At 38.1% G+C, this 13,805-nt stretch overlaps 1 protein-coding gene across 2 annotated transcripts in view; it reads left to right on the forward strand.

Annotated features, from left to right (window-relative positions):
- Positions 1 to 13,805, forward strand: part of PLXDC2 (plexin domain containing 2) — a 440,092-nt gene that overhangs the window by 320,554 nt on the left and 105,733 nt on the right. For both annotated transcript variants that reach the window (XM_069547392.1, XM_069547393.1), the window contains exon 7: positions 10,822 to 10,921. In XM_069547392.1, the coding sequence (XP_069403493.1) occupies positions 10,822 to 10,921 (100 nt within the window). The remainder of the gene's footprint in view (positions 1 to 10,821; positions 10,922 to 13,805) is intronic.

The following is a 13,805-nucleotide window of genomic DNA, read 5'->3' on the forward strand; positions in this document are numbered from 1 at the left end:
TATTAGTCTTTGCCCTGCTTCATTCTGTATTCCAAGGCCAAATTTGTCTGTTACTCCAGGTGTTTATGACTTCCTACTTTTGCATTCCAGTCCCCTATAATGAAAAGAACATCTTTTTGGGTGTTAGTTCTAAAAGGACTTGTAGATCTTCATAGAATCATTCAACCTCAGCTTCTTCCGTATTACTGGTTGGGGCGTAGACTTGGATAACCGTGATATTGAATGGTTTGCCTTGGAAACGAACAGAGATCATTCTGTTGTTTTTGAGATTGCATCCAAATACTGCATTTCAGACTCTTTTGTTGACCATGATGGACTGCAGCCATGAAATTAAAAGACACTTACTCCTTGGAAGGAAAGTTATGACCAACCTAGATAGCATATTCAAAAGCAGAGACATTACTTTGCCAACAAAGGTCCGTCTAGTCAAGGCTATGGTTTTTCCGGTGGTCATGTATGGATGTGAGAGTTGGACTGTGAAGAAAGCTGAGCACCGAAGAATTGATGCTTTTGAACTGTGGTGTTGGAGAAGACTCTTGAGGGTCCTGTAGACTGCAAGGAGGTCCAACCAGTCCATTCTGAAGGAGATCAGCCCTGGGATTTCTTTGGAAGGAATGATGCTAAAGCTGAAACTCCAGTACTTTGGCCACCTCGTGCAAAGAGTTGACTCATTGGAAAAGACTCTGATGATGGGAGGGATTGGGGGCAGGAGGAAGAGGGGACTACAGAGGATGAGATGGCTGGATGGCATCACTGACTCGATGGACGTGAGTCTGAGTGAACTCCAGGAGTTGGTGATGGACAGGGAGGCCTGGCGTGCCGCGATTCATGGGGTCGCAAAGAGTTGGACATGACTGAGCGACTGAACTGAACTGATGTGTGTATATATATATATAATTTATTTGATAAATGTATCATACAGGGTTCAGAAAACTCAGATGCCATAAAATGCTAATTATAAACTATCAAGAAATAATTCCAAGAAAAATGTAGGTACAGATGTTTTTATATCATATCATATCACTTCCCTCTATTTTAAAATACATAAACTGCAAAATTATATCTGCATGGCTTTATTTAGGATCTAATCATTTGCATGTATACATTTTTGTTATCTCACATACTAAAGCTCCCCAATATCTTCATTTTCTCAAACTTCCCACAGTACAAGAAAATGACAGATTGAACCATTCTTCCTTTATAATATTAGGAGTGAAAATAAATAAATAAAGTAGCAAGAAAGTAAGAATCAATGACCTACAAGAAATAATTATATTTAGAACAGAAAGTTTATACTAATGCTGCCCTGCAACTAGTGGGTTATGTTGTCCTTGGACAAGATATTTGATCTTCCTGGGTGCATTTTCTCCTTCCAAGCCCCACTTCCCTTTAATCTTTGAGATGACATGGAGAGGTTTGTTTCACACAGGGCTCCTGTCCATATCAGGCCATATCCCATTTCTCTGTTCTGAGGATTCCAGAACCTAAGAGCTAATTTGTCCTTGAGGCAAAAGGTCTTGTACTTTCCCTAGGTCTCCCCAAATCCAGGGTATGCTTCCTAATCCCATTTCCTTTCCCTTGCTGTCTTATCCCCAACTGTTTAGGCAAATTCCCTTATCCAGCTATCATATCAGAAGAACTCCCCATTATGGTTTTGATTATCCTGAGCCAAGTTGTACAGGCTTCTTCAGGGAGCACCTGCCTCACTCTCTTCTTTTAAAAGATGTTCCAAGTCTAGTTTGTCAGTTCAGTAATGGGCTGTCTTTAAGTCAGAGGGCTCAGTGATATGTATTTAAAACATGGATATGTTAAGTTCAGTTCATTCACTCTGTCGTGTCTGACTCTTTGAGACCCCATGGACTGAAGCACACCAGGCTTCCCTGTCTATCACCAGCTCCTGGAGCTTGCTCAGACTCGTGTCCATTGAGTCAGTGATGCCATCCAACCACCTGATCCAATGGATATGTTGCCCACATCTAAATATTTGAAGATTTCACATAAAAATATAGATTTGCCTCCTTTCTTGAGAAATCAGAAGCCCTGGAACACTCATCCTACATTTCCACTCAGTGGAGATTGGCTAGAAAATTTACTCTTGGTGTGCTCTCTCCAATATCTCCCTCATCAATTTCTTCTTTCCTACCCTAGACCATTTCTAACTTACGTAGAAATGAAATTGGAAGCCCCTCTTGTAATATAGAGCTGTTCTTGTCAATTTCATCCTGTTGTCTGCTTCCAGATTTTCTATGGGGTACAATCGTGAAAATGAGAATAGGAAGCATTTTAAGAATATAGCTTTAGGGACTTCCTTGTGGTTCAGTGGTTAAGAATCCGCCTTCCAATGCAGGTGATGTGTTGAGGAACTAAGATCCCACATGCTGCAGGGCAACCTAGTCCAAGTGCCACAACTAAGGCTTGATGTAGCCAAATAAGTAAATAAATAATTTTTAATAATAATATTAAAAATAATATATCTTTAACTTATGGTTCATCTTTGCTTTCAGGCCATTAAGTGCATTTCTTAATAGCTGGCATATGAAAAGCATTCAGAAACTGAAAGCCAGAAGCAAATTAAAACAATTGTGAGAACTGGCAGCGATATTCAGGAAAGCAAATGGATGTTTGTATTGTCAAATTTAACTGAAAGCCCTGCTGTTCAAATGTAGTTTTCAGACAACTAAGCCCTAATACTCAGGACTTTATGTGTTGCTTTGATAGTAATAAAAGAGAGCATGACTTTTAAAAATTGGATGCCCTACTGCATAAGGAGAAGCCCAATTAGATTTTTAAGGAAGATGAGGTAGGAAGTTAAGGGTTAAGTGAAGGTAAGAGTGGTTAAAATTGTAAGCTTTGGGGTTTTTTTAAGGTACATGTATAAGCTATTAGACATCACATTGCTGATTAGCAAGTGAACAAAAATGAGTTTAAAGTAATTCTTCTCCAGTTGCATTCTGCTAGGCATATGATTCATACTTGGGAGCACATGCTCTGCAATCAGACCCTTGCTGAGATGCTGTGCTGCCTATTAGATAGATAGCTGGGCCATAATGGAAACAAATGAATGTTTTGGCAAGGTTTGCAGGGCAGAACACAGAAAAAATAAAATTCTGTTCCCTCGCATGCTGTTACCTACCTAACTGTTATAGAGACAGACATAAAAGTGTATGTTTTCAGTACTGTGTCTGGCCCTCGTGTCCTGGAGAATGATACCACAGATGGAAAAGGGAATAACTTCTATCTTTGAATCTTCCGCCAAAACCCCGCATGCTCTGCCCTAAGCTGACGCCTGATACCATTTCCTGCCTTAATTTCACCTAGTTATTCCAACTCTTTTCTGCCTCCATACTTAATTTGCTTCACTATATCATTTATAGAAAAGAAAAATTATACTTACTTAAATAACAAACTTATCTGTGCCTTATGAAATGGAAGGAACATTAAAACACCTTAAAAGAAAAGAATTGACAAATGCTTGTGTAAGCCGAAATGGGAGCATATTTTAACTGGTGTTAAGACTCCTTTTCTGTATCTGTCCTGTGGAATGAATATCATTGTAAAACCTGTTCTTAGAAATTTATGATTCATTACAAATTATACAGAGGTCAAGTGAAAATTAAGCTTAGCTTTAATCATAAAAAGGTGAGTATTACAGGCTCTTGAAAATAATGAAGCCACATTTTTAAAAAGCTGGTTCAGAGATTGTATGCAGATTGGCTTCCTGACTGACATCCCCAGGAACTAACTTAGGAGACATTTTAAGGATGAATATAAATTTGGAGAAACGATAGCTTCCATAAGTAGAGTTTCAGAGTTTTTCTTCTTGGACATTACCCTTGGCTATGGCTTCTCTGACTTGCGTACTTTGTATCCAATACCTAGTCTGCTATAGAGTGGGGGACTGTGACACTACGACAGGTCCTTTCTTGTGCTAATTTTGTGCACTCTAAGTTCTAACTCTAGACAATTTATTTGTATACATATGCACACACACACAGTTGCTTTGTTGATGTTAGTAAAAAAAACATTGTTCATTTTAAATGTAGTTTTAGCTGTGCTCCTGATTTAGCTTAACAAATGGCCTCTCATTATAAGCTGTGAAGCCTGGCCTGACTCGCTCAAAGGGAGCTCACATGGCCCAATTACTTGCTACAGTAAGTGAGTAGATGAACCATGTTTATACTGAACAACTCCACGCCTTTGAGGTTTTGAAGTGAAAAGATAACAGCCCAAGAAGGCCAAGTGGAAAAGATAAGGTGGTATCAGGTGAAGAGAGGCAGACGTGTTCCTGAAAGAAATCTAAGAGAAAGCCTACACTTGGCCTCATTAATCTTTTCCCAAATTAAGCATTTCATTCAATTGATAAAAGTGGTTTTATTCTAAACATGATATGTAATCATTTCCTAAAAGACTTGGCTGGCCTCTAGGAAATTGTGGAGAGTCAAAAGCTTCTTGTACATTTTCATGTTAATATTTAATCAGGATAAAATAGCAGAGTTTTAGAAATTCTATGCTTTTATTCATACACTCTATAAAATGTGAAAGAAGAGCGTTCGAGGCCAGTGGTGTTACAGTCCTCTTCCTTTTCCATCGCTTCTTGCCCCTAGTCTCCTCCTTCTCTGGACCCTTCTATGGTGCTCTTCACAGCTGTCCTCTCTGCACAAGCAGAGGACACTGTGCTCATAGCCAGCAATGGGAATGAACTCTGAAGGTGTGCAGTACACTGGCTCCAATGAAAAGCATGAGGCCATTTTTCTTGCTACTAATGAAGCAGGGCAAAGACTAATAGAGTTTTGCCAAGATAATGCACTAGTCATAGCAAACACCCTCTTCCAACAACATAAGAGAAGACTCTACACATGGACATCACCAGATGGTCAACACTGAAATCAGATTGATTATATTCTTTGCAGCCAAAGATGGAGAAGCTCTATACAGTCAACAAAAACAAGACCAGGAGCTGACTGTGGCTCAGATCATGAACTCCTTATTACCAAATTCAGACTTAAATGGAAGAAAGTAGGGAAAACCACTAGACCATTCAGGTATGACCTAATTCAAATCCCTTATGATTATACAGTGGAAATGAGAAATAGATTTAAGGGCCTAGATCTGATAGAGTGCCTGATGAAGAATGGAATGAGGTTCGTGACATTGTACAGGAGACAGGGATCAAGACCATCCCCATGGAAAAGAAATGCAAAAAAGCAAAATGGCTGTCTGGAGAAGCCTTACAAATAACTGTGAAAAGAAGAGAAGTGAAAAGCCAAGGAGAAAAGGAAAGATATAAGCATCTGAATGCAGAGTTCCGAAGAATAGCAAGAAGAGATAAGAAAGCCTTCTTCAGCGATCAATGCAAAGAAATAGAGAAAAACAACAGAATGGGAAAGACCAGAGATCTCTTCAAGAAAATTAGAGATATCAAGGGAACATTTCATGCAAAGATGGGCTCGATAAAGGACAGAAATGGTATGGACCTAACAGAAGCAGAAGATATTAAGAAGAGGTGGTAAGAATACACAGAAGAACTGTACAAAAAGGATCTTCATGACCCGGATAATCACGATTGTGTGATCACTCATCTAGAACCAGACATCTTGGAATGTGAAGTCAAATGGGCCTTAGAAAGCATCATTACGAACAAAGCTAGTGGAGGTGATGGAATTCCAGTTGAGCTCTTTCAAATCCTGAAAGCTGATGCTGTGAAAGTGCTGCACTCAATATGCCAGCAAATGTGGAAAAGTCAGCAGTGGCCACAGGACTGGAAAAGGTCAGTTTTCATTCCAATTCCAAAGAAAGGCAATGCCAAAGAATGCTCAAACTACTGCGTAATTGCACTCATCTCACATGCTAGTAAAGCAATGCTCAAAATTCTCCAAGCTAGGCTTCAGCAATACGTGAACCATGAACTTCCTGATATTCAAGCTGGTTTTAGAAAAGGCAGAGGAACCAGAGATCAAATTGCCAACATCTGCTGGATCATGGAAAAAGCAAGAGAGTTCCAGCAAAACATCTATTTCTGCTTTATTGACTATGCCAAAGCCTTTGTGTGGATCACAATAAACTGTGGAAAATTCTGAAAGAGATGGGAATACCAGACCACCTAACCTGCCTCTTGAGAAATCTGTATGCAGGCCAGGAAGCAACAGTTAGAACTGGACATGGAACAACAGACTGGTTCCAAACAGGAAAAGGAATATGTCAAGGCTGTATATTGTCACCCTGCTTATTTCACTTCTATGCAGACTACTCCATGAGAAACGCTGGACTGGAAGAAACACAAGCTGGAATCAAGATTGCCGGGAGAAATATCAATAACCTCAGATATGCAGATGACACCACCCTTATGGCAGAAAGTGAAGAGCAACTACAAAGCCTCTTGATGAAAGTGAAAGAGGAGAGTGAAAAAGTTGGCTTAAAGCTCAACATTCAGAAAATGAAGATCATGGCATCTGGTCCCATCATTCCATGAGAAATAGATGGAGAAACAGTGGAAACAGTCAGACTTTATTTTTGGGGGCTCCAAAATCACTGCAGATGGTGATTGCAGCCATGAAATTAAAAGATGCTTACTCCTTGGAAGAAAAGTATGAGCAACCTAGATAGCATATTCAAAAGCAGAGACATTACTTTGCCGACTAAGGTCCGTCTAGTCAAGGCTATGGTTTTTCCAGTAGTCATGTATGGATGTGAGCATTGGACTGTGAAGAAGGCTGACCACCAAAGAATTGATGCTTTTGAACTGTGGTGTTGGAGAAGACTCTTGAGAGTCCCTTGGACTGCAAGGAGATCCAACCAGTCCATTCTGAAGGAGATCAGCCCTGGTATTTCTTTGGAAGGAATGATGCTAAAGCTGAAACTCCAGTACTTTGGCCACCTCATGCAAAGAGTTGACTCACTGGAAAAGACTTTGATGCTGGGAGGGACTTGGGGCAGGAGAAGAAGGGGATGACCAAGGATGAGATGGCTGGATGGCATCACTGACTCGATGGACGTGAGTCTTAGTGAACTCCGGGAGTTGGTGATGAACAAGGAGGCCTGGCGTGCTGCAGTTCATGGGGTTGCAAAGAGTCGAACATGACTGAGCGACTGAACTGACTGAACTGAAGACCAAAAGTCCTGATGATTCTGTTGACTGTGACTCTCTTCTTCTCCCTCTCCTAAATGCATGACATGTTCACTGAGAATCATCCTCCTGCCACTCCAGCTCCTATACTTACCACTAATCTAGTATACTTCAAGCCACATATATTGATACTAAGTATGACTTGTTCTTGTTTAGTTGCCATGTCATGTCTGACTCTTTTGCAACCCCATGGACTGTAGCCCACCAGGTTCTTCTGCTCAGGGGATTTCCAGGCAAGAATACTAGAGTGAGTTGCCATTTTCTTCTCCAGGAGATCTTCTTGACCTGAGGATTGAACCCATGTCTCCTTCAGCAGCAGGCTGATTCTTTACCACTGAGTAACCTGGGAAGCCCAAGTATGACTTGGAAATTACTAAGTAAATTATCTCAGAGTTTCATTTAGTAAATAAACTTTTAGAGACAAAAATCTTGGTTTGATTTTGTTTGTTCTGTTGTCCACATATCAGAATACTTCCTAATGCTAGTTAAGAACTGGGCACCCTGATATAAAATTGGCAATACCACAGCATTGTTCAGGAGAATACCGATTAGTACATAAATGGAAAATGTCATCTTCCATTTACTTGTTTTGATATAATTCCACAAATTTCAAAAACATTAAAATATCCTCTTAGTTGGTCAGTTTCAATGAAATAAACCTTTTTATAATTTCATGATGTTGAGGCAAAAATAAGCAGTATAGCCCTTATTATATCTTCTCTCCAAGTTATTTTCCTTCCTTTTTATTGGTATGCTATTTATTACGGTTTATACAACCATATCTGATCTAATATGTTCTTTAATGAGTTTCCCATAGATGGTCCACAAGCTGCTTTTTCTACTTAAAGATTTGTTCATGCATTTACCCTTCCTTTTCATTTCTTGCCCCTTTATTTATTGAAGATTTTTTCTTTTTTGTGTTTTTAATTAATTTTTCTTTTACTTTACAATATTGTATTGGTTTTGCCATACATTGACATTAATCAGCCATGGATGTACATGTGTTCTCCATCCTGAACCCCCCCCCAACACCCCTCCCCATCCCATCCCTCTGGGTCATCCCAGTGCACCAGCCCCAAGCACCCTGTATCATGCATCAAACCTGGACTGGCGATTCATTTCACATGTGATAATTTACATGTCTCAATGCCATTCTCCCATATCATCTTGCCCTTGCCCTCTCCCAGAGTCCAAAAAGCTATTCTATACATCTGCGTCTCTTTTGCTGTCTCACATACACGATTATCATTACCATCTTTCTAAATTCCATATATATGTGTTAGTATACTGTATTAGTGTTTTTCTTTCTGGCTTACTTCACTCTATATAATAGGCTTCAGTTTCATCCACCTCATTAGAACTGATTCAAATGTATTCTTCTTAATGGCTGAGTAATATTCCATTGTGTATGTGTACCACAGCTTTCTTATCTATTTGTCTGCTGATGGACATCTAGGTTGCTTCCATGTCCTGGCTATTATAAACAGTGCTGCAATGAACATTGGGGTACGTGTGTCTCTTTCAGTTCTGGTTTCCTTGGTGTGTATGCCCAGCAGTGGGATTGCTGGGTCATAAGGCAGTTCTATTTCCAGGTTTTTAAGGAATTTCCACACTGTTCTCCATAGTGGCTGTACTAGTTTGCATTCCCACCAACAGTGTAAGAGGGTTCCCTTTTCTCCACACCTTTTCCAGCATTTATTGCTTGTAGACTTTTGGATAGCAGCCATTCTGACTGGCATGAAATGGTACCTCATTGTGGTTTTAATTTGCATTTCTCTGATAATGAGTGATGTTGAGCATCTTTTCATGTATTTGTTAGCCATCTGTATGTCTTCTTTGGAGAAATGTCTATTCAGTTCTTTGGCCCATTTTTGATTGGGTCATTTATTTTTCTGGAATTGATCTGCAGGAGTTGCTTGTATATTTTTGAGATTAATTCTTTGTCAGTTGCTTCATTTGCTATTATTTTCTCCCATTCTGAAGGCTTTCTTTTCACCTTGCTTATAGTTTCCTTTGTTGGGCAGAAGCTTTTAATTTTAATTAGGTCCCATTTGTTTACTTTTGCTTTTATTTCCAATATTGTGGGAGGTGGGTCATAGAGGATCCTGCTGTGATTTATGTCGGAGAGTGTTTTGCCTATGTTCTCCTCTAGGAGTTTAATAGTTTCTGGCCTTACATTTAGATCTTTAATCCATTTTGAGTTTTTTTTGTGTATGGTGTTAGAAAGTGATCTAGTTTCATTCTTTTACAAGTGGTTGACCAGTTTTCCTAGCACCACTTATTAAAGAGATTGTCTCTTCTCCATTGTCTATTCTTGCCTCCTTTGTCAAAGATAAAGTATCCATAGGTGCATGCATTTATCTCTGGGCTTTCTATTTTGTTCCATTGATCTATATTTCTGTCTTTGTGCTAGTACCATACTGTCTTGATGACTGTGGCTTTGTAGTAGAGACTGAAGTCAGGCAGGTTGATTCCTCCAGTTCCATTCTTCTTTCTCAAGATTGCTTTGGCTATTCGAGGTTTTTTGTATTTCCATACAAATTGGGAAGTTATTTGTTCTAGTTCTCTGAAAAATACCATTGGTAGCTTGATAGGGATTGCATTAAATCTATAGATTGTTTTGAGTAGTATACTCATTTTCACTATATTGATTCTTCTGATACATGAACATGGTATATTTCTCCATCTATTAGTGTCCTCTTTGATTTCTTTCACCAGTGTTTTATAGTTTTCTATATATAGGTCTTTTGTTTCTTTAGGTAGATATATTCCTAAGTATTTTATTCTTTTCATTGTAATGGTGAATGGAATTGTTCATTCCCCTTTTTTTCTCTATAAAACTGGTAGTAAAAATAGTAATCATACCTCTAATGATTCTTTTCTTCATCTAGAAAAAATGACTACTAGTAAGAATTTGTCTTACTACTGTTGTATCATGTTTAGTATATTCTCAGTGTGTCCTAATTTTTAAAAATGAATGCATTATAGATGTCTATAATATTCAGATTTTGGTTCTATTGAGATTTAAATTTAGGAGATATTACCTTAAACTGACCCATAATAATGTGTTTTCCATATGAGTTTTACCTAGGATAGTGGTTTGTCATCCATTAACAAACAATTGCCAAATTTCACTGTATATTAATAAACTATATTAATATTAATTTTAATCTATTAATATTAATTTTAATCAATGTAATAATCAAATGTATGTTAATAATATGTAGTTAAGAGCACACTATTATCTTTCTCTACATTTTATATCCACAAGGCCACTTGAAAACAAGGATTTTTTTAAACTATGAAAATGAATATATAATAGAGTCTTTAGGGAAAACAAATGATACCAAAAAAAATCTGTATTTCTGAAATGATAGCATGCATTCATGGTGTGCCTGTATGTGTGATAAGTTTTCAGCATTCAACATGCGTTTGATTCCCTGAGAATCTTATTTTCATCATCAAATAGCCCCATCTGTAAGACTAGGAACCCTCTTGTCACTTTAACCCATCAAATAGCTCTAAACAGATGTTATTTTCAGAAATTTATGTCTTTTTTCTTTACTATTTCCTGCTCTTTCTGTCCCTTCATCTCCATCATCTAATTTTATCCATTAAACAGGATGATCACATTCCCCACCCCAACCCCTGAATCAAATTCAAATCTAACTCATAACAATATGCTTTTTCTTTTCCAGATTCCTGTCTTGGTCACACAGATAAGTTCGACCAATCACCCAGTGAAAGTGGGCCTGTCAGATGCATTTGTCGTTGTCCACAGGATCCAACAAATTCCCAGTATGTAGAAGAAGGGTAATCTCAGAGTCTGAGTGCTGTAGGGGTAAATTGAAAGGAGGTTGATTTAGGCTAATTGCTGCTTCTTAATTATATTGTTTGGCTTATAAGTCTAATTGGCATTTGCTATCTCTCTGGTAGTGTTGAACTAATAATTTAGGAGGAGTGAAATTAAATAGCCAAGCCAAGAGAGCTTGGATTCTTTGGAATAGTTTGGTTGTGCGGATATATTTCTTTTATTAATAGGAAGAAGAACTTCAAAGAGTGACAAGTTATATGATTGATAGCTGTGTGACTTTGTTTAGTTTACATAAATTTCTTAGCAAAAGAATAGCTTTGTGCCAGTCTATATTTAGCAAGTTCTTATAAAATTATTTGAGAGGTTAAAGGAAGATTTATTTTAAAAAGTATAGAAATTGAGGTTAAAAAATATTGATGGAGCCATACCTACCACATAATATAGTTTATTTTTTGGTTTAAATCACTTTTGCCTTTCTAGTGCAGTTTATATTTTTAGAATAAAAACATATATGTTACTTGGGCAGCTGGTCATCATATTAAAACTCAAAAATGTAAGTACCATTTGTATTTCTGATCATGTAAATAGCCATTTCTTGAAAGCTTCTGTTTTTTAGAAACCTCCCTCTATTTCAAGAATAGCCCTAAATGTTGCTTGGGTATGGTAGTACCAAAGGTGATTATTATTTGTGTCCTGGATGTGTTCATGTAAAGCAAGAGGTTACAATATAATACATCTCAAGATTAGATCATTCCTTTCCCTTTTGTTCAAAGGTCTTGTTCCTCTTTTATTTCCTTATAGCGGTAGACTTAATTTATCACATGTGTATGCTGTTTGTTCTTGACTTGTGCTACATCTGTTTAATTATGTCATCTCTCGAATATAGAAAGTAAATGCAGTGCAAATTAGACTTTTCAGAGCAGTGGATTGGCTGGAAACATTATAGGGGGTATCTTATAATTACAGTTTAGAATGACATTCATTTGTGGCAGTTCTGTTTGGTGAAGACAGTGAATCTTCCATGGCTGTTTCTCCTTGTTCACTGAGAATTTGTGGGAGGTAATATTCCAGCCAACTGTTAAATCAAGGCAGATTTTCCAGAAACAAACCTGTACTGTGAACAGAGCAGAGACATATCCTTATGTGCAGGCAACATAAAGACATCCTGAAAGAACTCTTAGACAAGAGGCTGAGCCCTGGGAGAAGCCAAGTTGATTCCTGTGTAAGGAAGAATGTTCTCACATTTTTCCTTTCAGAGGTTTTCAGTCAAGCATGACCTAAGTCAATTATCACTCAAGTAAAAGGATCTCTAGTTTTAATTTATTTGTGGCTTCTTTCATCCCAGGAAGAATTTTATTTGCAGCTTCCTCAAAAGACATCCTGGTACACACTGATATTCTGATATATTATTGTTTCAAGAATCCACCAAAGTAAAAGAATTTTTTTTTTTGCAAATGTATTTTAATATTCAATTATTGTGTCAGAGAGGACTTCCCTGGCAGTCCAGTGGTTACAACTCCCCACTTCTACTGCAGGGAGCACGAGTTCAGTCCCTGGTTAGGGAACTAAGATCCCGCATAAGGTGAGGCCAACAAAAAAAAGAAGGAATATAAAATTTATTGAATTGAATAAAAGTGAAAATATGACATATCAACTTAAAAAATATATGGGAAAAGTAACAAATTGAAAACAAAACTGTCAGAACTGACACATAACAAAATTGTCCTCAGACAGCAGCATCCCTAAATGCAATTTTTGCTCCCTTGTGACATTGTAATAGGGTGACCCATGTGTTTGGAGGGGAAAATATCCTTCTCAAGTATAAATTTCATTGAATAAATTGGCAAAGTTAATCTGGATTTTGAGACCAGATTACATCTGAAGTTTGGGACTCAGCATTCATCTAAAGGAAGTACTCAAGCTTTGAGTTCAGGGAGAAGCTTCTCTGAGGCAGGCTTTGCACCAGACTGATGTTCACATTTCCTGTTGACCTCAGTGTCATCTTGAGAAACTTTGCCAAGAAGGAACAGAAGTCCTGAGTTTCCATTCCACTCATCCCTGCCGTTAGATGGGACCATATTTTAGCAAGAACATTGGAACTGATGTGTTCTACTTAACAGTCTTTGGGGAAACAGAAATTTTAATCTCCTTGAAAATCTGTTCCCATGTTTATAAAGTGTAACAGTATCTGTTAGGAGGTTCAGTGTAAAAGACATGGTTGCATGGTTATGGTTGCATTGTATTCTCAGCCGGGGGGGGGGGGGGGGAAACAAACAGCTTACTTATTTATGCCAGAGATTAGGCTAACCCAAGAATACCATAATACAAATTACACAAGTAATATTTTTTTGAAGAATTAGATGATTCCTGGAGATCAATATGCTACTTACTTGCACAATCAGAATTTAGATAAATATTTAAGTCCTTTTCAAGATTCTGTTCCCTTACTTAGCAACCTTCCTTATTAGGAGTCATCCTTATAGGGAATTTAAATCTTTCATCTCTGTTACCCCTTTTTCTTCTCCTGAGTGAATTTAGGGAAAACTAATCATTATCTTCAGCAATGAGTGGTTTTATTTCTTCTGTATTCCAAGGTGCATTATTACACAGGACCTCATTCTCATAAGATCAATTTTCTGTCCTTTTAATCATTTTGGTTGGAGAAGGAAATGGCAACCCACTCCAGTACTCCTGCCTGAAAATACCATGGATGGAGGAGCCTGGTAGGCTACAATCCATGGGGTGGCAAAGAGTCAGACACGACAGAGTGACTTCACTTTCTTTCTTTCTATAGTTCCTTTTGGAGAAGGAAATGGCAGCCTACTCCAGTGTTCTTGCCTGGAGAATCCCATGGACAGAGGGGCCTGG

The sequence above is a fragment of the Ovis canadensis genome, chromosome 13, assembly GCF_042477335.2.
Source record: "Ovis canadensis isolate MfBH-ARS-UI-01 breed Bighorn chromosome 13, ARS-UI_OviCan_v2, whole genome shotgun sequence".
NCBI lineage: Eukaryota > Metazoa > Chordata > Mammalia > Artiodactyla > Bovidae > Ovis > Ovis canadensis.